The following is a 23,979-nucleotide window of genomic DNA, read 5'->3' on the forward strand; positions in this document are numbered from 1 at the left end:
GAATCAATTTCACAATTGTATTGAATGTCTAGCAGTTCTGGTTTTTGTTCTGTTCCTTGTACTTTGTGTATTCCTTTTGCTTTGCACTTTCCTTTCACTTTCTGCAAATGCAATAGTTTGTCTAGACTCTTGAGTGTTTCTTCTACACTCTTAGATTGATAGTTCTGATCTCTACTGTCTGTAGGTACTGTAGCATGTCTGGCTTTCGTTCTGTAGCCTGCCTGAAGTGTTTCACACTTTTCTGTTGCTATACTATCAAGTCTACTCTTGTTTAATGAAGGAGTTGCTTTCTCCTCTTCCTGATACATTCCATCAAACTTGTACATTCTCTTATTCAAATCTTTGATGTCTATCGAACTGTGGAATGGGCTGACATGTCCTATGTTTATCTCAATTGCTCTAGCTCTTACAATGTGTCTGAAGGTCTTACTTGCCTTCTGGAAATCTTGTTCCTCATCAATTCTCTGTAGTTTCAATACCTGGCTCTCCTGGCCTTTGTTACTCTTGTGTTCTGAGTCCTGGCTGCTTTCTTTACTGTCTAAAAGGGTCTTAGGTGTCTTACTGCCCTCTACATTACTGTTGTCAATGTGTTTCCATTCTGAAGTAAGTGCACTCACTGGATACTCATCCACACTCTCACTAATACTGACTATATACACTCTGTAACTCTTGTACTAGCTTGCAAATTCCTTGATGCTTACTGTTAGCTCTCTATATCAACTTGGTGAATCCTCAAACCAAATCACCTGTTCTCTATTGAGTGAATCCTCAAACTCAGTAGCCTGAAATTGATCAAGCAAATCCTCAAGCTCAATTGCCTGTACTTGGTGAGTTGAATCCTCAAACTTGACCTTCTGTACTTGATTGGACAAATCCTTGCACCCTGATGAACTACTACATACTAATAATGTAGAACTAAGGCATGTAACTGTACCAGCACATATAGTTAGTCAAATGTGTACTGTAGAGTAGAAACTAGTGAGTACTCACACTACTAGGCTTGCAGGAATAGTAAATAGCAGTACAAAGAGCAGAAACACTCAGGCAATTGGATTCCTCCAGCCTTGTGTAGACAAGGACTTATTACCTGGTATAGGTTCATTAGGTTGCCTCCAGCCTACAAGGGACAAGGACTTACATCCTAGCATGTTAGTATTGATATCTAGACTTGGGTACCCTCTGGGAATTGTCTGTCAAGGCTCAGTAGCCACATTGTAATCAATATCCAATAGGTAATCTTGTTGTCTATTGTCTGTAAACTTGATACACACCTGTTTGTTCCTTTTCACTGTCACAGATGCCTAGTCCTTGACCCATCCAATCAATGCAAACCTCCAGTGTATCCAGCACTGGTCTATATTAATATGTGCTAATGTGTTCCAGAAGCATTCTGTAGCATTCTGAAGCATTGTGAACCTACTAGGGGCTAATCCAGTAAGTAGTCTCTGTTTCTACTCAAAAATCATAACTTTACTCACGAAAAATTCCTGATGGGTACTAGACAATGAGGGAGACCTAGGGTTGATCAGACCCTTCAGTTCCTTAGTGTCCAGTAAGAGGTTTCAGTGCTAGGTGGGTACAGTCAAAAATATGTAAGGAAACTCACTGTTCCTTACAAGAGAATTCTAATCACCCTTAGTTCACTCAACTACTGACTGGGATAACCTAGTACTCAAGCCAGGGGTCAGGGGAAAAGAATCCCCTTTACCCAGTAGTCAATACTGTCTTTTATAGGGGTATACACATGTAGATACATGAGGAGAAAGTGTAACTAACTATAATGAGAATATATGTGCTTGTGAGTCCTACTGTACAATGATCTGACACAATCAGTAATGTAGTAATAGTAAAATACAAACCAGTAAATCAAATCCTTACACTAACATTAGATTAAGACTACCTATTACTACTCTACAACTCTCCTACATTTTGAGTATTAGTACTTACTATTGTGTCAATCTCTTTTCTTTGTCCTAACCCTTTTACATTTTTAAATTTTAAACTTTCTAAACCCTTTTAAACTTTTACCACCCTTCTTTTATTTATTACCCCTTTTAGTTTAGTACTGATTCCTTTATAGTGTAAACATAAACTCTCTTACACTAACTGTTACTCCTACTGTCCTACTAGATTAGTAGTTATAAGTAGACCTAGCTTAATATGTACAGACCTCTATCTAAGAGGCCTTTACTAACTATGTGTCTCTAGCCTCCTTAGAACCTGTTCTAATTGTTTTAGAAGTTGTAACCTATTTTAGAAAGAAAGTGTATATAGCTTACTCTTTAGACTTTAATAAACAGTACTTTAAGAACTTCTAGTGTTAAGTCAAACTATATATGACTACTACTTTGACTAATCTATTCTTAGATCTTAATTGTATCCTATTTGTCCTCTTCTTTATAAAGGAAGGTAATATGACTACCTAGGCCTAGAACTAGATTAAAGACTATTAGATTAGAAGTATAATCTGACTTTAGAATAATGAGTCATATTTGGAATTTATAGGACAGCTCTGTACTTCCTTTATTAATCTAAATAAGAAGTATAATACACAGAACAAGCTTGTGTCTCTGTGACAGGACAAACATTTTACTAATACTTTCTTTCAGGAGTTTAATATCCTAGTTTAGAAGGTAGGATTCATACTCAGGTTTAATAATGTTCTTATTAGAATACTTAAAAAAGCTCTCTACCTAGAACTAGTTAATAAGATTCTTAGAATAATGTTAGAACTAGTTACTTACACTAAGTAGAAGATGTGCACCATTTCCTTCAACTAAGCTATAGCTCAGATGTGTCAAGTCTGTATAGAATACTTACACATGTGTCTAGCTCTAACAGTTTTAAGCCCTTAGATTGATCTACTTATAATTTGTAATTAATCTGTTCTAATAGACATTAGAGAAGTCTAAAAGTAAGAAGTATACTTTACTTACAGAAAGTTAGAGTACTAAATTAAGAACTACTTATAAAAGTAATAGTATATTTGTTAGATTATTAGAGTAATAATGAGTAACAAGTAGGATTTGTAGTAAGAAGCCTTTTCTACAAATTCAGAAGTTACCTCAGAACTACTAGACTCTAACTATACACTTTAGGATTTTGTAGAGGCTTAACAGTAAATGTAGTACTAAAGAGTTATGACTTAGATTTTTTAACAGTTAATTTTAATTTAATAAACACTGTAGGATTAGAAGTAAATAAAGTAAGAAAAGTAGAAAAAGTAAATTAACAAAATTATTTATTAAAAAGTAAAAAGTTGAAAACAAAAGTAGATAGTTCTCTTATTTCTTCTGATTCTTTTGATTCTTCTCTTTACACTTTATCTAAGTCTAAATCTATACAATCTAACCTGTTACTTCTGTATTCTAAGATCTTAAAATGTTTGAAACACTACCTAGTCCTGTTTACTACTCAGTAGTTTGTCTATAGTATTAAGTAGGGATAGTCTTAGCTGAGTTCACAGTTAAGGACATAAGTTTGTCCTTGTCAAAAGAGAGAGGTTAATAAGGAAATGTTAGTATATATACTTACCCTTTTAGACAACAAGACTGTACAAACTGTATGTTCTCTTTAGAACAAGTAGTAATTTATTAGAGAATGTTCTAAGTACTAGCTCTAAGTTCCTGTCCTCTTAGCTCCCTTCTTAGAATCCCTCCAAATCTGAATAATAGCTCTAGTAAACAGTAAATACACTAGTTTGTGTATTAACAAGGCCTTTGTGTAGGAACACTACCTTCCTACTTAATATGTTCTACTTTTAATCCTAGTATATAATGTAGACAGAACTCTGAACTAGAATAGTCAGATTACTAAGTTTGTCCAACTATAGATGACTATTCAGAATTATGAGGAAAGTATTAAGTTTAGAGTTACTAACCTTAGAAAGACAGATGTCTTTATTAGATTCAAATAGCTTAAGGCTTACAACTCTACTATTAACTAGTTAGAGTAGACACTTGTATTTAATTAGTGTTCTAAGTCTTACAACTATTTTACACTACTGTTCTAAGTAAATATAAACACTTCTAATGTTACTAACAATTCTAATAAAGGTAACCAGTTGTTCTTCTTTAACTAGGATAGATATGTAGACACATATTCTAGTCAAGGTAGAACAGAGTTAATCTGAAGAATGTCTGAGACAGAACTAGTCTAGAACCCTCTTAGAACAACTCTACTCTAGAACACACATAAACCTAGTCTGCCAGATTTTGTCTGAGAGTTTCTCAAAGTCTTTAGTAAAGAGGAATTTGACTAGCTTTCTAAACACTGTCTCTAGAACTATACAATCAAATTAACTAAAGGTTTCTAACTTAAGAATTATAAGGTCTACCTACTCAATAGAGACAAGTAGGAGGTACTTAATAAGTTTCTTTAGGAAAATCTTTAGAATAGTTAGATCTAACTCTTAAAGTCCTTTATAGCCTCCTCTTTCTTCTTTGTCAAAAAGAAAGATAAGAAGCTCTACCTAGTTTAGGATTATTATTGTCTTAATAAGGGTACTGTTAAAAACAAGTACTTACTCCTTCTAATTCAGAAGCTTATTAATAAGATGTATACATCTAGAGTTTTTACTAAGTTAGACATTTAATAAGGATACAATAACATTTGAATCTAAGACAGAGATGAGTAGAAGACTACATTCTAAACTAATTACAGATTGTATAAACTAACTATAATGTTCTTCAGACTAACTAACTTACTTGTAACATTCTAGTCATTCATGAATCACATTCTTACAGATCTGATTAACTCAGAGTATATTAGTGTGTATCTAGACAACATTCTAATCTTTACTCAGACAGTTGAGTATTATTACTAACTGATTCAAGCAGTTTTATAATAGTTCTAAGATAATAAACTGTTCCTCTAAGAAGTAAAGTATTCTTTTACACAAGAGTCAGTAGATTATCTAAGCTTCATAATTAGTAGAGGAGAGGTTTGTATGGATCTAGTAAAGGTAACTGTAGTTTGGAACTAGCTACAACCTCAGAACCTGAAACAGGTCTAAGTGTTTCTTAGGTTTGTAAACTACTACTAATACTTTATTCAAAACTTTAGTACTATTGTCTAGCCCCTTTACAATCTTACTAGCAAAGATGTTCCTTAGTAATAGAGTAATCAGTAGTAGTCTGTGTTTGAGTCTCTCAAGTAGACTATTACTAGTAAGCTTATATTAGTAGTCTTAACAGTTGTAGACAAGTTCTAAGTTAAAGCTAACTCTTCTAACTTTACAAATAGAGTAGTACTGTTCTAGTTTATTAACAGAAAGTAGTATCTAATAGTGTTCTGATTAGAATCCCTCTTTGTAACAGAACAGAACTACTCTATCTATAACAAGAAACTCCTTGTAATTGTTTGTTCTTTAGAGGAGTAACATTAATATCTTTTTAGTATAGTATAAAAGTTTAAGATTTAGAGTAATTACCTTAATCTCTAGTACTTTTAAGTGCCTCAGAAGCTCAACTACTACTAGGCCTGTTAGATGTTAGAACTGTAGGACTATAACTTTGTACTAACCTACAAACTTAGAACACAAATAACAAAAGCTAATTTACTCTTAAGATAAGTAAGTTATAAAAGGAGAGAGAATAATAATAAAAATCTTGTTCTTCTAGACAATTCCTGTTTTACATTCAAGACAATCTAAGAGATCTGACTCAAATCTAAGAATGTTGACTTTGTCACCTACATATAGTAAGCTCTAAGACACACATAAGACTAGGTTGTAGTAAAGTAGCTAGAAAAGTAGGTTAAGGATTAGAAGAAGGATAAGAATAGACAGGTTTACTAGAAAGGCTGACTGTATGTTCTGAAGGATTAGAAACTGTAGAAGAACATTGTCTGAGCTTATTACAACAATCTGACTATAGAACATTTAGACTAACACAAAACACAGGAACTTATTACTTAGAATTACTAGTAGTTAGGAATGTAGAGGGAAATTCTAAAGTATATAACTAGTTGTAATATGTACTAACAGACTAAGACCTACTAGACAAGGGTTTAGACTCTCTTACATCTATATTAGATCCTGAATCACTCTTAGAAAGAAGTCTTAGTAAACTTAATTAGTAAGCTACTCAAGTTTTAGAGTTATAATACTATTTATATAATTGTCAACTGATTCTCTAAGTAAGTCTATACAGTTCCAACCTGAATGGAACTCACTTCTAAAAGTATAGTGTGTATCTATTAGGATTATGTTTTCTAGTTGTACAGACTCTCTCAGAAGCTTATTCACAATTACAGACTATAATTCAAGTTAAAATTCATACAGAACTTGTATACACTTCTTAGAATTCAAGGGAACCCTTCTACTATATATTACTTACAGACTGATAGTTAAACTGAGTAAGTCAATCAGGAGATCAAGCTCTATCTCTGAATGTTTATTAATTATTAGTAGTCAGACTAGTCTGAATAGTTAGCTCTAACAGAATTCATACACAATAACTAGTAATACTCTATAATAGGACAGTCCCTATTCTTTCTCAATTATAAGAGACATCTGTACTAGAGGACAGTTCTGAACTGAAACAGTAGTTCTAAATCTGTAACAGACTTTGTAGAACAGATACACAAGACTAGGGAAGATACACAAGCTCTTTTAGAGAAGGTAGTACAAGTAATAAAGTAGAACTATGATTGAAAGAGATTTGTAGCTAAGGATTACTAGCTTAGAAACAAAGTTATACTAGAAGCTACTAATATAACCATGAATTACCTAATAAAGAAGTTAGACAATAAGTACTTCAGACTCTTTATTATTAAAAAGAAGGTTAGTACCTCTGTCTACAAACTCTAACTCCTAATAACATAAAAGTACATACACTTAGTGTTTAACAAGGTTCTATTGTCTCAGTACTATGATTCAAGTTTTCCTTTATAACAAAGACCCTTACTACCCTTACTGAAACTTATCAGTTTTAAACTAGAATACAAAGTAGAGTATGTAGTAAATACTAAACTAGTACACAGGAAGCTCAAGTTCCTTATTTACTAGAAGGAATATTTAGTTAAAGAACACACTTAAGAACCTACTAAGAATCTTACTTATACTACTAAGACAATCTGAGACTTCTATTAACTTTATCTAGGTGCTCTGTATCAACTCTACCTTACAGATTTCTAAACCTTACTGTTCTAACCTATACTTAAGCTACTGACTAAGCCTAATGTTTACTAATTAGAGTAATTAGTTTTAGAGAGAGGGTAATGTTACAGTTCTCTACTTGAATGTTACAGTTCTCTACTTGAATGTTACAGTTCTCTACTCTTGTACCTTTAGTTCTAAGGGTTCTACACTCTTCTATACTAGAACTTAGGACTTCTGTCTCTTAAGAGTACTGTTTATAGATTATATATGTACTGACTCTTACTACTACCCCTTCTTACTTTATCATTCTATTCCTTTGACCACCCTTTTATTCTTTGTTCATTCTATAGTCTCTTACCCTTTGTCTATCCTTTCATTCTTTGTACCTTTATCTTTGACCTTCCTTTCTTTCATTCTTTATAGCTTATCATTCTTAGTAGCTTATACTCTCTAAGTACTCTTGTATAGTTTAGTATATATAAGTGTATAAGATCAGACTAGTCTTGTAGTCTTAATCTTGTCTACTCTAGATAGTCCTGTACTCTTAGACTTACTCTATATACTCTACTCTTGTCTTACTCTCTCTCTCTGTCTGTTTTACAAGTTCCAACTATGTTCTAGTACTTACATTCTGTATTTCTGTTATGTAGGATAGTTATAGCCTGGGTCCTCTTACTAAGCCTTCAGGTCCCCTCTATACTGTTGCTGATACTTCTTTGTTATTCTAAGAATAGAATCAATCTTTAGTATCTGTATACTATTTAATTCTAACAGCTTTATTTACTTTTTTAATGTTTTTAAGTTTGTCTTTAAATTCTTTATATAAAACTGTATTCAGATTCAAACAATCTAATTGTAATTGTCTCTAATACTTAGGATAAAGTCTATTTTATACTCTACTAGTTAAATCTTTATTAGAAATATTGTCTAAGTTAATTACTTTCATTTCTAAATTGTACAAATATTCCTGTATAACTCTGTATCCTTGTTTTATTGTATTAAACTCTTTCCTAAGTATTTTTACAAAGTTAGAGAGGAAACAAAAGTCTATTAGACCTTTAAAGAACTGTAATAAGGTCTATTAAGATTCATTCATACTTATTTTCTATAGATAAAAGTTTATAACTTGTTCTTTAATAAAATTAGATAGTACTCTTACTTGTTCTTTATAGCTGTTTTCAAAATACCTGACACTCACTAATCTTGTGTGTTTTTTTTGTCACATTATAAACAAAATAAGAGAAAAATTGACAAAACCTCTATTTTCTCTGTCAATATTGCTCTATATTTTCTCTTTAAACAATGTAAATTTTCTTTAAAGTAATCTGTATATGAATTTGCAAAAAAAAATTGAAAAAATGTACTGTATATTTTTTTAGAAAAAAAAGAACCATACTTAGACAAAATCTTTATATTTTGCAAAATTCTAGCACTCTAAGAAATGTACTAAAAAATCTGTTTTAAAATTCTAAATAAAGGTCTAATACTATAGTACTTATGTGCTGAGTTTCATAATAGCTAGAGTCTTATAAAATACAGTAATTAAAGATATATATGTTTGATTCATACTCAAAACTATTAAATCTGTCACTGTATTTATAGAAAATTCCTACTACAACTTGTTTTACTTAAAACACAGGTAGGACTCACTAATTCAGTCTAAGTCTACTATACAAAGTTTGTACAAGTTGTGTTTACAAAGAAAGAGTTTATAGTTGTATAGGAAATACTATTAATTACTTATATTAGCTAGTACTATTAATTTACACATGTGAAAATATGGATTCTAATGTAGCACTTTTTCCTTCCTACCTATTACTCTATACTTAGTAGTATTTGCCTTTCTAAAGACCTTTACAATGTTATTATCTATATGTATAATCACTACAAACTTAATGTGACTCAAATTTCACATTTAACTAATGTTTCTCAACACACAATTTTTTATATTCTATCTGTGTAGAGACAGACTAGTAAAGTTAATCCAACACATACAATAAAAGCTAGATGTTAAAGAGTTCTTAATTTTGCTAATACTCAGGTAAGTTGACCTAGTACATTGAATCATATTTAACACTCAAAAGCAAGTTTTAGTTTCTTATTAGAGCTGTAACACATTCTAGTAATTAATACCTTGTTGAACTTTGTAACACACTTGAACAACAGTGTAGGATAAGAGTCTCTAAAACAACAATATAGAGAACTCTACAATGTGTTGGTTTTTGAATAAGGGAGGTAGAATGTGAGTAATCATTATTAAATTAATACTGATAAGTTTTATTTACTAGTGTATAGATTACTAAACAAGTACTTGAATATAATAAAGCTAATTGAGCCAAGTATTGTCTTTGTATTAGTACAAATTATACTCCTAAACAGTTAGTTTTTGTTAATAAGAGTGTATGTGACTGGAGAACATACTTGTAAAACCAAGTATAGGCTTTAGAAGGTCTTTATACATGTTACAAGCAAGTCTTTACTAGAGGGAAACAGTAGAGTGTTTTATTTATATAGAATAAACTAAAGCTTACTTTTATTAGATATTCTATTCTTCTAGCAATTTCACTAAAGGGTATCCTTGAATGTATAATTATTAAAGGCTCATTCAATATAGAGTTATTTCTTGAGTTTATTAATGATTTACTTGCCAAAATGCAACCTTTCTCAGCTCTAAGGTTAGTTATTATAATAAACAATTGTACTATTTACAAAGTACCTGAAATTCAAGAACTCATTAAAGTAAGGTATGTAAGAAATGTTTAGCTTTTAATAATTGAATACTAACTATAAAATAGAGGGATAAAACTTGAGTTCCTTCCAGCTTATTCTCCTGACTTTAACCTAATTAAGCTTACCTTTTTATTACTCAAACATATATTATGTTATAATCTATTACTGTTTAGAACAGATGAATCTTTAGTTTATAAACACTTATATTTCCAGGTTTTCACTATTAGTATAGACAACTGTTGTACATTTTATTATCACTCTGAGTATCTCTAAATTTAAATAAGACTTATAAGATTAAAGTAAATAGACACAGTTAAATACAATCAAATTAATATACAAACTTTAAAGAAAGACTGTTAAAGCTTATATAATCCATTTAAAAACTCTGTACTACTATTAGATTGAATACTTTGTTAGGTTCCTAATGTATGTAATGTCTTTAATTGTGTATGTATACACACAATTTACAAGCCCTATTATAGTAATAATACCTTACCTCTTAACTAATGTCTTTATTATCTTAGAAGGCATTCTTGAAATGTTATTAATTCTTGTACAGCCATTCTGCTCAAAGACAAGTAAGAGAACTATGTAGTTGTTTTTATTACAACTATGTTTAAGATTGTCTTTACACATTCTTAGTCAGATCAAAATTGTAGGATAGTTAAAGAATGTTTTGTATACATACACAGTAGGTTCCTGTATAGTCTCTGTTTCTAGTCCAGGTGTGACCAGACAAATCTTACCTACTGTAACAAGAAGGCTTGATTGAACAAACTTCCTAACTTTCTTACCTAGTTACTTGTAATTAAGAAGCTTTACTAACATTAAAGCTAGAACCTTTAACACAGTAACATTTGGCTCTCCTTGAATCTAAGTAATAATGATTAGAGTAATACAAACAGGGGGGAGAGTTAGACAGAAGGTAGTGTAAGGCTTACTAGTTTCCTTATATGTTCTAGAACATAATCATGTGTATAAACACTATAGGTCCTATTATACTTCTTATAGTAGAGACAGTTATACTGTTTGTAAAACATACTATCCTGAATGTACTGTGTTACTTTAACCATCTTGTTGTTTACAGAATTCCTTGTAGCAAATGTTAGGTTCTCCTACTTTAATGATTTGCCTTTAGATACATTGTCTGAACAACCTGTTGCCCTTTCTTAACTCTGTAGTATGTACTTAGTAACCACAAACTAATGATTTATAATTTTGTACTTACTATAGTATTATCTAACATGTTAGAGAAAGTAATGTTACAGATAATATCTCTAGCACAACTGTACTTCTTAAACTACTAATTCTTAACATACTTATAGTATACAACCCAAAATTCATCAAGTTTATTAGTATTCAAAAGGTATGTAAGACTTTTCTTTGATCCAATCTTTACACTCTATACTGTTTCATATCTAATTTCTACAAGATAGTTAGGACACTTTATTATATTTACTGTCTTTTCCAGGATATTATGATGAGTATTTAAAGGTGTAATAGTTATTGTACACAGTCCAATTCTATCATAAACACTGACCTTGACTTCTTCACCCTTACTTTCACTGAACCTTTTCTGTGGTTTAAAACAACAAGTATACAGTGTTAATGTAACTAGTAGTAAAATATTATCTAAATCTTTTATTAGTAAGGGGTAATGACAGGTACATTATAAAATGTACCTTTGTTCCCTTTATCCTCTTTGTATTCTGAATCAGACAAGAGGATTGTACTGTTGGCTAAGCTGTCAGTTAGAGTGTGTACAAACATGTCTTCTGTTGGTTCATTTGGAAAAAGCCTATTATTGTCAACCAGGTTAGTAGAAGCAGTATCTTGTCTAGTAAAGGGAATCAAGTCCAAGTCCTTAGAAAAGGTGTGTATGAGTAATAGAAGGTGACATACATATTAGTTAGTTATACCTATAATACTGTATTCATATCTGCCTAGTCTTTCTAAGGGCAACCATACTTTAGATACTCTAGTTTGTCTTCAGGCTCAACATTACTAGTACCTCCTTCACCCTTTAGTAGACACTCCTCTTCCAAAAGTATTAGGGCCTTCTTCTTAGAGGGGTGAGTAGTAGCCTTAGTAAAATACTATTCATTTTTAATACACTTAACAAATAGGAACAATACTTACCTTTTCTCTACCTGTTCTACTACTTTTACTTAGTTTAACAACCCTAGGCCTTCCTTCCTGAGTGTAAGAAGAATGAGGTGGTTGACTGTAACTATAACTAGTACCAAGTCTTGTCTGTAGACATCTCCTTCTACAAGGTGCCTTAGAAGCTTTAGTGTTTTGAGCCTTCTCTATAAGCTTGGAGAGACATTTGCCTACTATAGTGTTTGTAGTATGTCTTAGTTAAGGTTTAGGTGGTACTACACAATAAAGTAGTAGGGAAGTAGTAAACAGGTAAGTCACAATTCAAATATGTACATTGTTAGCTATTAAACTAATAACACATACATACTGTTACAATAATCCTTAATGTTACTAAACAATACAACCTGTTTAGTAGTGTGTATACATTATTGAGTACTACTAGAACATTATAGAATGTAGTCTAATAGTAGTAATATCTCTAATCTTATAAAGTGTGTTAACATTAACAACAGTATAGGTCCCTCTAACAGTCCCTTACTACTATTACAGTAATAGTATTACCCCTCTCTTTTAACTGTTTCTACCATCTATATTTACTATAGTGTAGCTTGCTTCACCTACACTATACTTAGGCTCTTTACTCAGACCTATAGCTTTGTTAGTAATAACTACTACTAGTGTCCTAACAAGTAGTTTGAGAGGTTTAGAGGGTGATCTAGGTACACATTATGCTTCTTGTTGAACAAAATGAATCCACATTAATATTACTTAGCTTGCCCAACTTACTATGTGTACTTTATTACAAGATTGCTAGGTTGTACATCCTTTTATTACTATTTTTAGTGTATATACTAACATTAATTAAACAGAGCTAGTAACAAGGTTGGACAATCTTGAACAGCTTTATAACAAGTTGGCAAGTTGTATGTCTGAAAGCAAGCTTAAGTCAGACAATAAAATGGTCATAGATAACTTAACTATTATGTACAATAATTTGAAATTGATTCAAGACTCACTAAAGACAAGGAACAATAAGGTTGATACAAATCTATCAGAACATAATAAGAAGTTGTATAAGACAGAACAAGCCCTGGAAGTAATCAAATATTGTTTGGATGACTAGGAGGGTGCTCTCATCAAAGTAACAGAGACTTAGAGACTTTTGATCAGTCTTACCTACAAGGTGAGCACATCTTATTAAATTACCTTTACACAAAACTAAATTTGTTCTGTAATGTGTAGTATCATTCCTTTACAGACACAATACTCTTATGTAGCCTGCTTAACAAAGGTTGGTTTTATGTTGTAATAACATTTGTAAATGTCATTCTAAACAAGTTTATTATGAATGTTATTATGAATAAGTACAACCAGTCTAGAACATCTGTCCTCTGGTTTTGTTTTAAGGAGGTGCTCAATACTGTGTACATAAAGTTCTATGAATCTAATAGTAAGTATCTCTATCAGACCAAGCTACTACTTGAGTCTGATCTTCCTTTTACAGAAATATATGTTGGCCAGATTAGTAGAACAGTAAGTTACAATAGTAACATTAGTATAGTACTAGAGAGTGAAAACAATAATCTTGTATTAGTCTGTAAGCTTGGATTTTTTGTCCTAATAATAATCCTATACTATATAAAGCAGAAGTACAACATTGAACTTGTAGAAAGAAAGTACTATAAGTAGCTTGTAGAGAGTACTAGACTAGAATGTCTGGCTACAATACTAGAATGTTAGTAGAATACTGTAAAGCCTAGTACTCTGGTAGACCTATAGAATCCTTACTAGTTCAACTTAGAAGTAGTAGACAGTATTAGATTAAGGGAGCTCTGGATTGAATTTTAAACTATAAGAGAGGAGGCAAAGAGACAGGAGAGAGAGGTAAGAGAGGCAAGAGAGGCAGCTAAGAAGGGTAGGAAGTACAAAGGTTCAGACAACCCAGACTCTAGTAAGGAATGTAAACTAGGCAAGAGTAAACATGGATTACATTCTTACTAAGGAGGAACTGAGTCTAGAGGATCAGGATTACATAATATTATTACTAGCCCTTGTATAGAACTGAGTGACCATTCCTCTCTACTTACCAACCTGTTAGAAGATACAGAAATGAATAATACTAAGGACAAACTACTGGATTCAGACACAGAAGTGTGTACAGAAGGTGCTACACATATTCAGAAGGATTCTGTTGTATGTTAAGAGCTTGTAAGGCTTCTCACCTTAGAGTACAATGTAAAGATGTGTGATTACTAGACTGTTTGTAAAGGTCTTCAGGTTGTTCTTAATGATTTGCTGTGTATTCTTACTGTTCTTCAGGAATTACTAGTAAGAATTGTGACAAATCAGTTTACTTACTATTATCCTAAGCATTTTAATAACTACTTTAATGTAGCAAAATGTGTTGAAAATATTATCATTTCAGCTGGCATTGAGCTCACTAGTTGTCTGTCAGATCTTAAGGGTCAAATGTAGAAGTTGATGAAGATTCTGTACAAACTGGAGGATTACTATAATAAAAAACTCACAGATATTAAGGAGCAGATTAATAAATACCTTGAAATGAACTTTGCTAGAGGTGAAGCAGAGCACAACATTGCTAGTGTTAATTACAATGTTATCAACCTTATACTCAAATTGGAACAGTTGTAGTAGAACAGGGTAATGAGCAAAGAATAGTAGAGTACAACCTTAGACATTTTGTCATTATTACTAAGCAGGTTTCTATGTACTACTTTTGTGTAAGGCTTTTTCCTTCTCTAACTAAATGTATGTACAGCCTACTCTTTTTCACTTTGTTATAAATGTTTACAAGCCTTTCCTTCTCTGTGTTTATGTATACTTTACTCATAGTAGTAGTTAGTGTAAAGCTAATCAGATGTAGTACTTTAGGATTGTTAATATATACTTATGTTTGTACTGAATTGATAGAACAATGTCTCTAAGCTTTTATTATAGATTTAGTGAATGGCCAAGTGTATTATCTAACATTGTATTAACCTAGCATTAGTGTAAGTTAATAGAATTATGAGTAAGTATGTAAGCTAACATTTTATTATACTACTAATATTGAGTTTGTCCTTACAAGGTCCTACATCTTCTTATAGAGTGTAAAGGAGACCTGTATGTACAAAATGCAAATAATCTTACACTAATGAATGTAGCCTTCTCATAAGTTCTCTCTTAGTATATGTATATAGAGACTATTAACAATACTATTTATGTGAAACAGATTTGATCTGTTAACATGTATCTAGGACCTGATAGAGTCTCCTTATGTGAGAAGGAGGTCTGTAGATAATGTTAAAAAGTAAGACTATAACTTACATATTCTATAATCTTTTACTAAATCCAGTATATGACTTATTCAGAGAAGCTGAGTACAGAGCTTTTATTAACATTATTAGGAGTTGTTCACAGTATTATACATATTACAAAGCACAAATAGAGTATAAGAGTCAATCTACACTCTCTATTACTAAAAGTTACAGAAGAATTAGAAGTACAATTGAGTTAATACTAATCCTAGATTATCTTCATTACAAAACTAGATGTGGTCTGACAATACATTGTATGTTATTCTAATAACTATAATATATAAAAGATATAGAAGTCTGTCAATAATCATTACATTAGCATCTGCTACTAAGATGTATCTTTAGAAGGTCTGTAAGACTTCTAAAATTTACAATACTTTTATAAATTGTCAGAGTATACAAGACTTGAGTGAGAATACAAGCTCTTACCAGAGTTGCTCAAACAATAAATGCTTCATACAATAATCATTCTTTTTTATCATTATTGAATTAGAAAACAAATATATTATACTTGAGTAAATAATTACAGGCAAAAGTATTTACTAGAACTACTATTAAATCCTGTACTACTCTTATTTCTTCCACTCATACCCACATTGCCTCCCATAGTTCCTCCAGAAGATCCACTAGGCTGTCTGGCTGAAGAAGTGCCTCTAGAACCTGAGGGCCTTGGCCCTTCATCATTGTTGTGGTTGTCATCATGAGCACCATTGTCTGGTTGCTTGCTAAAGTCAGCTGAATGCTTAGATTCTTGTTCCCTGTCAAACTAGTGAGAAAAAGCTATGCCAGAACATTACGACAATACAGGTCGACCGAACCGGACGCGTGATGTATGGATAGGGGGACAGGGAGCGTGCTGATCAGACAGACTGTGGAGGTGATAGTAACGGGAAGTGCGAGCGGACGCGTGCAGGCGTTGTGAGGGACCAAGGAAGCCCGCGAAGGCCGTGTAGTGAAACACAATGCAGGCGAGATGTGCGGCTGTGCGGCCGGGTGCAGAGGGCAGGAGCAGAAGAACGGTAGCGAGAGAGGATGGATAGATAGACTGCAGTGACCGCAATTTAGCGCGGGGGGCGATATGAGAGAGTGGTGCATTGGGGGCGATCATCGGACATACGGGGGTCGACGCGTCCATGGGCGGCATTGCATCACATCACACATTACACAGTTCGTTTGGGGGGCCACAGTAAAGTCCACAAGGGAGAGCGCGAGAAGAGCAGGCGAGTGTCAGCAAGCAGTCACACAAAGTAAACAAAATAAAATGTAAAAAGAAATAGGGATAAAATAATGAGTCAATGGCTGGCGTGAAGACTAGGAGAAAGGGGCCAGCTGCGGTGACCAGCGGGCGGGGCGCATGGCAAAGAAAGGAAACACGAAAGACATGTACACACATGGATGTGTCGTTGGACCATGTTGTCGACGTCGGTCGAGTAGTACTCGTGCAGCTTCACATGCTGGCCGGCCCGTTCCTCTGCAGCGGCGTCGTCATCATTGGCGTCATCGGCCATCGGCATCGGGAGTTGCCCTGGGGCGGTCAGGGCGCGTCAGACGAAGAAGGGAATCGACATGCCGCCGTTGACATCGAGCAGGAAGGTTGTGTTCCAAAAATAGAGCAGGCAGGTGTGTGAGAACAGGGACGCAAGATACGCGATCTTGAACAGCCCGTTCTCCCGCTGCACGCCATGGGCAAGTTCGACGCTTCAGCCAAGAACATGCAACGGACAGACAGCGCAGCACATCACACAGTGGTTACCGACAGCCGACAGCGAAGGAGATATAAAAATAAATAGGCGTTAGCCTCCGTCGAAATAATTATAGCGAGTGCACAGCAGCGCAGCGGGGCCACTCAGTCAATGCGTCACACTAGCACTGCAGCTCCCGCACAACGCGTCGCACAAGAGCGCATAAGCAAAACTGAGAACACAACTTGCCTTGAGAAAATGTACTGAGCGGTTGCGCTCGTGCTACCAGCGCCCTCGAGAGACAGAGAGAAAATAGAGTCAGCATGGCGAATTGAATTGCGCGAGAAAATAGCACGGGGAGAGAGAAACGGGATGATGGAAATAGGCTAGCGGATGGAGAGGGACAAGGAGATGCACGCACCGTTATTGGGGTGAGTCTCGATCTTGTAGTGACCCATGGCGCGCGTCTTCAGACGTGGTCAATGTAACGCAGTTGTTCAGTAGAGCAGCAGGTTGTGTTGGACAAGGCAGCGAATATTGAAGAAGTTGTTCTTGCAACGGCAGACTCTGCGGTGGAAGCTAGTCGTGAGAGAGAGGGGAGAGATGGCGGGAAGAAAGCAAGAGATGTTGAGAGAGAGAAAAGCAGAAGGCAAAGTGAAACGAGATAAGTAAAAACCAACACACACGTGATCACTTTAGTTGGTGGGAAAATGGACTTGTCGATTTTCTGACGTTTATCTTGCTAGGCAGAAAAAACTTCCAAGTATTTAAGAAATCAAGAACAATATTAGTAGTTATGATAATTTCCACTTACTTGTAATGCCTTCTAATGTTATTAGAATACTTGGTTAATCTTGTATTTGTTTTGTAATTCTTGTCCAACTCTTGTATAACATTGTATTTATATTAAATAATTATATAAGATTATATTCAAATAAGAATTCTGTCCCTATATTGTAATTTTAAAATAAGTATACTACTAACATGTATGTATTTATATTTAATTGTATAGTTTACTAATACTTAATCTACCTTACTATATTTAGAAGGGTATACAAGATTTTTTCATGTTTTGTAATGTTACTCTAATAGTTCTACTATTACAATATAATTCTGTATTACTACTAAAACAATCAGCATTATACTAAGAACTATACATTATATGCAGACAATCATAGTAATCAATTCTGAACAATCATGTAACTCATAAAAGCATATTCTAAGAACACTCAACTATTCTACATTACAAGTGTTTGTAAACAGAACCACAAATGTGTACAGTCTCAGAATTGGCTTACACACACTGTTTATCTTACAGGATGTACAGATCATGTACTTATTACAGGCTCAGAACACAAGTTGTATTATAGTAAGTATTAGTAACAGTATAGAGGGGACCTGAAGGCTTAGTAAGGGAGCCTAGGCTACAACTATCCTACACAACAGAAATACAGAACACAAGTACTAGAACATAGTTGGAACTTACAGAACAGACAGAGAGAGAGAGTGAGACAAGAGTAGAGTATATAGAGTGAGCTTAAGAGTACAGAACTATTTAGAGTAGACAAGATTAAGACTATAGGACTAGTCTGATCTTGTATGTCTATATATACTAAACTATATAAGAGTACTCAGGAAATATGAGCTACTAAGAATGATAAACTATAAAGAATGAAAGAAAGGAAGATTAAAGATAAAGGTACAAAGAATAAAGGGATAGACAAAGGGTAAGAGACTATAGAATAAACAAAGAATGAAAGAGTAGTTAAAGGAATAGAATAATAAAGTAAGGAGGGGTAGTAGTAAGAGTTAGTATGTATATAGTTTATAGACAGTACCCCTAAAGGACAGAAGTCCTAAGTTCTAGTACAGAAGAGTGTAGAACCTTTAAAACTGAAGGTGTAAGAGTAGAGAACTATAACATTACTCTCCCTCTAAAACTAATTGTCCTAATTGGTAAACATTAGACTTAGTTAATAACTTAAGTATAGGTCAGAATAGTAGGGTTTAGAAATCTATAAGATAGAGTTAGTGTAGAGCACCCAGATAAAGTTGATAGAAGTCTTAAATTGTTTTAGTAGTATGAGTAAGATTCTTAACAGGTTCCTAAGTGTGTTCTTTAACTAAGTATCCTTTCTAGTAAATAAGGAACTTAAGCTTTCTGTATACTAGTTTAGTATTTACTACATACTCTACTTTGTATTCTGGTTCAGAACTAATAAGTTCTGGTAGAGACAGTAGGGGTCTTTGTTGTAAAGGAAAACCTGAATTATAGTACTAAGATAATAGAACCTTGTTAAACACTGAGTATATATGCCTCTATGTTACTAGAAGTTAGAGTTTGTAAGTAGAGGTACTAACCTTCTTTTTAATAATAAAGAGTCTGAAGTACTTGTTGTCTAACTTCTTTATTAGACAATCTGTAGTTAGATTAGTAGCTTCTAGTATAACTTTGTTACTAGACTAGTAATCCTTAGTCACAAATCTCTTTTAATTATAGTTCTACTTTATAACCTGTACTACCTTTTCTAAAAGAGCTTGTACATTCTCTCTAGTCTTGTGTATCTGTTCTACAAAGTCTGTTACAGATTCAGAACTACTGTTCTGGTTCAGAACTGTTTCTTAGTATAAATGTCTCTTATAATTAAGGAAGAACAGAGATTGTCCTATTATAGAGTGTTACTAGTTATTATACACAAATTCTGTCAGAGCTAACTATTCAGACCAGTCTGACTACTAATAATTAATGAACATTTAGAGATAGAGCTTAATCTCTTAATTGACTCACTTAGTTTAGTTATTAGTCTGTAAGTACATTATGAAAAAGTCTTAAGTATTGTATTCACTTGTAATCCTATACATTTTGTACCTTTTATAAAATTTGTCAATGTTAATATAATCTTCATAGGGGGTTAAGCAATGATAGTACAATGTTAAATAAGTAAACAAGAATACTTTTAAAACTTGGCAATTACAATTATAATTGTGTAAATTGTCAAGTTATACAAGTGATTATAATATACTTCCTAAGATTACAAGGTTAAGACATACTTATTAATTTGTAACAGTATAATATCTACTTATAATGCTTATAAGCCATTACAAGCATTTGAATCACTTCCTTTTGCTTTGGATACAATTTTTTATCAAATAATTTATAAAATATAATTATATTTAATTATTTAATACAAAATAATAAATGATACATTATTTCTACAGTCCTGACCCTTACACTACTAGCAGCCTCTGCCTTGTTCTTTTGTGAGCAGAATTCGTGTTGGAAAAGGATGAATGCATCCTTAGACTGTTTGATGTAGTCTTTGTCACCATGTTTGGCTGTTGCTCAGGACCTGTGAGTCAAATTGTGTGTGTGTGTAGGTTGAGGTCAAGCAGGTTGTGGAGGTTGAGGCTGCACCTGTTAGACAGGTTTAGAGTAGTTAGTAAGTATCAGTAGGAGAGAAAAGGTGGACATACTGCAACAGTGTGTAGCAAGTGTGAGTAGTGCATGTAGGTTGAGATTCAGAGTGTTGAACAAGTTGATTCAGGCTGTAGACAAAGCTGTATGTAAGGAAACTCACTGTTCCTCACAAGAGAATTCTAATTGCCCTTAGTTCACTTGACTACTGACTAGGATAACCTAGTACTTGAGTGAGGGGTCAGGGGAAAAGAATTCCCTTTACCCAGCAGTCAATACTGTCTTTTATAGGGTGGTACATGTGTAGATACATGAGGAGGAAGTGTAACTAACTACAATGAGAATATATGTGCTTGTGGGTCCTACTGTGTAATGATCTGACACAATCAGCAATGTAGTAATAATAAAATACAAACCAGTAAATCAAATCCTTACACTTGCCCTCTAGCATTTAGTCCTAAATGCTAAAAATCAGTAGAAAAGGTGGAAAACTTACTTAAAGTAACAGTTAGTAACAAGTAAATAATAAAATACTTTGCTCATGCATACAGGAAACATCCTCATAATGTAGTACTACCTCTCTGAACTGATCCAAAGTCGATCCAGTGTGTATTGAGACAGTGGTGGCATTCTGGACAGTAGGTAGTATGGTTCCAAACTATGTGAAACTAGATAAAACATTAATAAAATTAAACATGGTCATTATTACTGTATAGTCAATTAGTAGGAAAGTTGCCTCTTGATTGTTGCTATTAATACAACACTTTTCAAAGGGAATTGGTGGAGTTCCTGGGGAGATATAGTGTTTTGGCTCTTGGGTACTCTGAGACACACAGTGTAGATCAATATGTACAGAAATGGAAATTCCAGCAGTATGGTAATTGTAAATATTCTCTTCTCCTGTATCTTCAGGAAGCACAGAGGTAAATCCCTGATTGACAAAGCTATAGCCTTCTTCCTCAATAGAATGTATTAGTGTTGTGGCTTCTAGCTGACCTTGTGCATTTCTCTGCTCCTGTAGAATAGTCATGCAATAATAGATAGCAGAGATGTATTCCAAAATTCCTCTGCTATGTCCTTGATTTTTCCAATAGACTAGTTCCTGCAAATGTAATGCCTTGTGCTTGTATTGGTAGAATGTCTCCAAATGTGTACTCTTTTGCTTGCAATAACAAACTGTGATGCAAAACTGAATATCCTGTTGAGCTCAATGTCTAAATACTAATTGTAGAGTGCAACCTAGAGTGTAATATTTGTCCTTGAATGGAAATATTGTCTTGAATTTAATGAGATCATAATGTATGAGTCTAATATCACTAGATATGTGTCTATATGTACAGTATCTCAGTGTGCAATGAATGTCCTGCTGTGTTCTCATACTGTTTCCTTGTGTCTCAACTTGTTTGTGCCTTCATAAGTCGACTGATTCAATTCCTGAATCGTCTGAGTATACTTTCACTGTCTCATAGCATAATGTTCTATCACACTGTGTCCAAGTAGTATTCTCTACTTTCCTGAATGCTGTAACTGTCTGTATACTGTATTGTTCTATGTATGTCTCAATGAAATGTCCTGTCTGTATACACAGTAGCACTGCCTGAAGTCCTGATTGTATGCTACCAATTCTCTGTTCATTTGGCAAATCCATGTGTGGATCAATACATTCTAGTGCTGACTTCCTGTCTTTCTGTGTCCTTGTCCTTGTGCCAATGTATTCTTTCCTCATGTACCTATCATGTGTTCTGTTTCCTGTAGTACTGATACTGTCTGGTCCTGCAAAGTCCTTCACAAAATTGTTTTGTAGCAATCCATGTAAGAGAAATGTATGTTCAAACATGTAGCTTGTATGCTCAAAGAGTGTGTATGTAATGTAATGTGTGTGCCTCTTGCCCTCTTGTTGAAATATGACTTCATTTTCAGTGTAAAACGTCTGGTATAGTCCTGAAACCTGTCTAGAGTGTCTGGAGAGGTCTTCTGCATGATTTTGTACTTCAAACTGATTGTAACTACTCATTCCTAGAGTAGATTGAACTGTATCATTGTTCAATAGATGTCCTGGAGTGTCCTGATGCTCTGTTTCCTTCTGTAGCATTGAAGTATCATGCCTGAATGCTCAAATAGTCTGTTCAATCATTCCTAATTCACTATCACTCTGATATTTGCTGGCTGTATGTGTATTGCCTTTACTTTCCCTTGAAGTGGTGTAATAATCTGTTTGAGCAGATTGAGCAGATTGTGTGGATTGTCCAGGTTCTGAACCAGTTTTCTGGCTTGAAGTTGCTCTCTGAACTTCTGTACTTTGTTCCATACAATGCATATCTGTTCCTGATCTCAGTAGTGTCTTACTATCCTTGTGTTACATAGATTGTAACTGTTTTTACATCCTGTAGGTTGTAATTGTCCTCCTGTAGCTTGAATACCTTGATTCTTACTATGTATCCTGAGTATATGTGTGCTAGTGTATCTATTTGAGTGCCTGCAATGTCCATAATATGTCTAATAAAGTATCCTGAGTCTATTCTAATGAATCCTGACTGTCTGAAGGTGTATTTCATAATGTAATACCTTATGTTCTGCTATAGATACAATGTATACCATAGATCCTTGTATTCCAATCTAGTTCTGACGTTTCTGAACAATTCTTCATCATGAACTGAATAGTTTTGTAGTGTAACATCCAATTGTACCTTATAGAACATTGTTCTATGTGAATTACTTTGATCATACTCATTACTGACTGTTTCTTCAATCCTGAAGATGGAAATGTCTGTTCTGATGTTATAGAATCAATATACCTGAATGTCTGAACATTCCCCTGGTCCTGAAATTGTCTGAAGCAGTTCTTTGCTTTCGAATACCTTCCTGTACTGAATAGAATCGACTGTGTATGTGTATGTCTGTGTCTTTCTATCACTGTCAATGTATCTCCATGCCTGATGCTTATTCTGGAGCAGTATCATCTTATCTTCAATGTATATACACTTTTCCTTGCTCAATGTGCTGATGTCTGTCTTTTGATACATGATGTAGCCTTCTAACTTAATAGAATACCTGTGTGAATCGTTTGGATTGAAATATTTCTCAGTATCCAAGAGTAGTTGTATTTTATAGTCTAGTAATGCTTGATAGATTGTCCTACTTGTACAGTTTACTATTTGCATTACCTTGTAAACCATAATACTATCTGGCTGGTTATATTCTGATCTTCTAACATTCTCAGGTCCTTTCCTGATGTCCTGGTACACATTCCTGTTGTCTGTGAACAGCCTGTATTTCTTAAGAGCATTGTTTTGATTTGTGGCTCTAAGAATTAGTAATAGTGTCTCTGAATTGTCCATGTATGTATTGCCTTGTACCTATAGTGTCTTAGATTCCTTGAAACAATGGTTGTATGCATGTTTCCTAGTCCTTTCCATGTGCCATACATATCTGTAGTCTTATAGAATCCTTTCTACACTGTATGCCTGTACTTTTGAGTGTAAAATGTTATTGTATACACTATACAACTGTCTATCTTAATGTTTAGACTTCCTACAATGTTTATTCCTGTACTGAATGTCTGTAGTACAATGCCTAAGTACTGTAGTCTCATAGGGTCTTGAATATACTGAATTTGCCCTCTCAAATGTG

The 23,979-nt window shown here is 33.7% G+C and overlaps 2 protein-coding genes across 2 annotated transcripts; both read left to right on the forward strand.

Annotated features, from left to right (window-relative positions):
• Positions 1–11,600: 11,600 nt before the first annotated feature.
• Positions 11,601–14,587, forward strand: FOMMEDRAFT_136510 (uncharacterized protein; the record flags this gene model as incomplete). The annotated part of the gene is made up of 10 exons (XM_007270280.1): positions 11,601–11,705; positions 12,543–12,654; positions 12,708–12,752; positions 12,811–13,031; positions 13,178–13,472; positions 13,497–13,620; positions 13,792–13,910; positions 13,938–14,128; positions 14,192–14,399; positions 14,466–14,587. The coding sequence occupies 10 exons, from the start codon at positions 11,601–11,603 to the stop codon at positions 14,585–14,587; spliced, it is 1,542 nt and encodes a 513-aa protein (XP_007270342.1).
• A 2,056-nt stretch (positions 14,588–16,643) lies between these two features.
• Positions 16,644–17,032, forward strand: FOMMEDRAFT_160636 (uncharacterized protein; the record flags this gene model as incomplete). Its single annotated transcript, XM_007270281.1, has 2 exons — positions 16,644–16,845; positions 16,914–17,032. The coding sequence occupies 2 exons, from the start codon at positions 16,644–16,646 to the stop codon at positions 17,030–17,032; spliced, it is 321 nt and encodes a 106-aa protein (XP_007270343.1).
• Between the last annotated feature and the right edge of the window lie 6,947 nt (positions 17,033–23,979).

This window comes from Fomitiporia mediterranea, assembly GCF_000271605.1.
Source record: "Fomitiporia mediterranea MF3/22 unplaced genomic scaffold FOMMEscaffold_12, whole genome shotgun sequence".
NCBI classification, from domain to species: domain Eukaryota; kingdom Fungi; phylum Basidiomycota; class Agaricomycetes; order Hymenochaetales; family Hymenochaetaceae; genus Fomitiporia; species Fomitiporia mediterranea.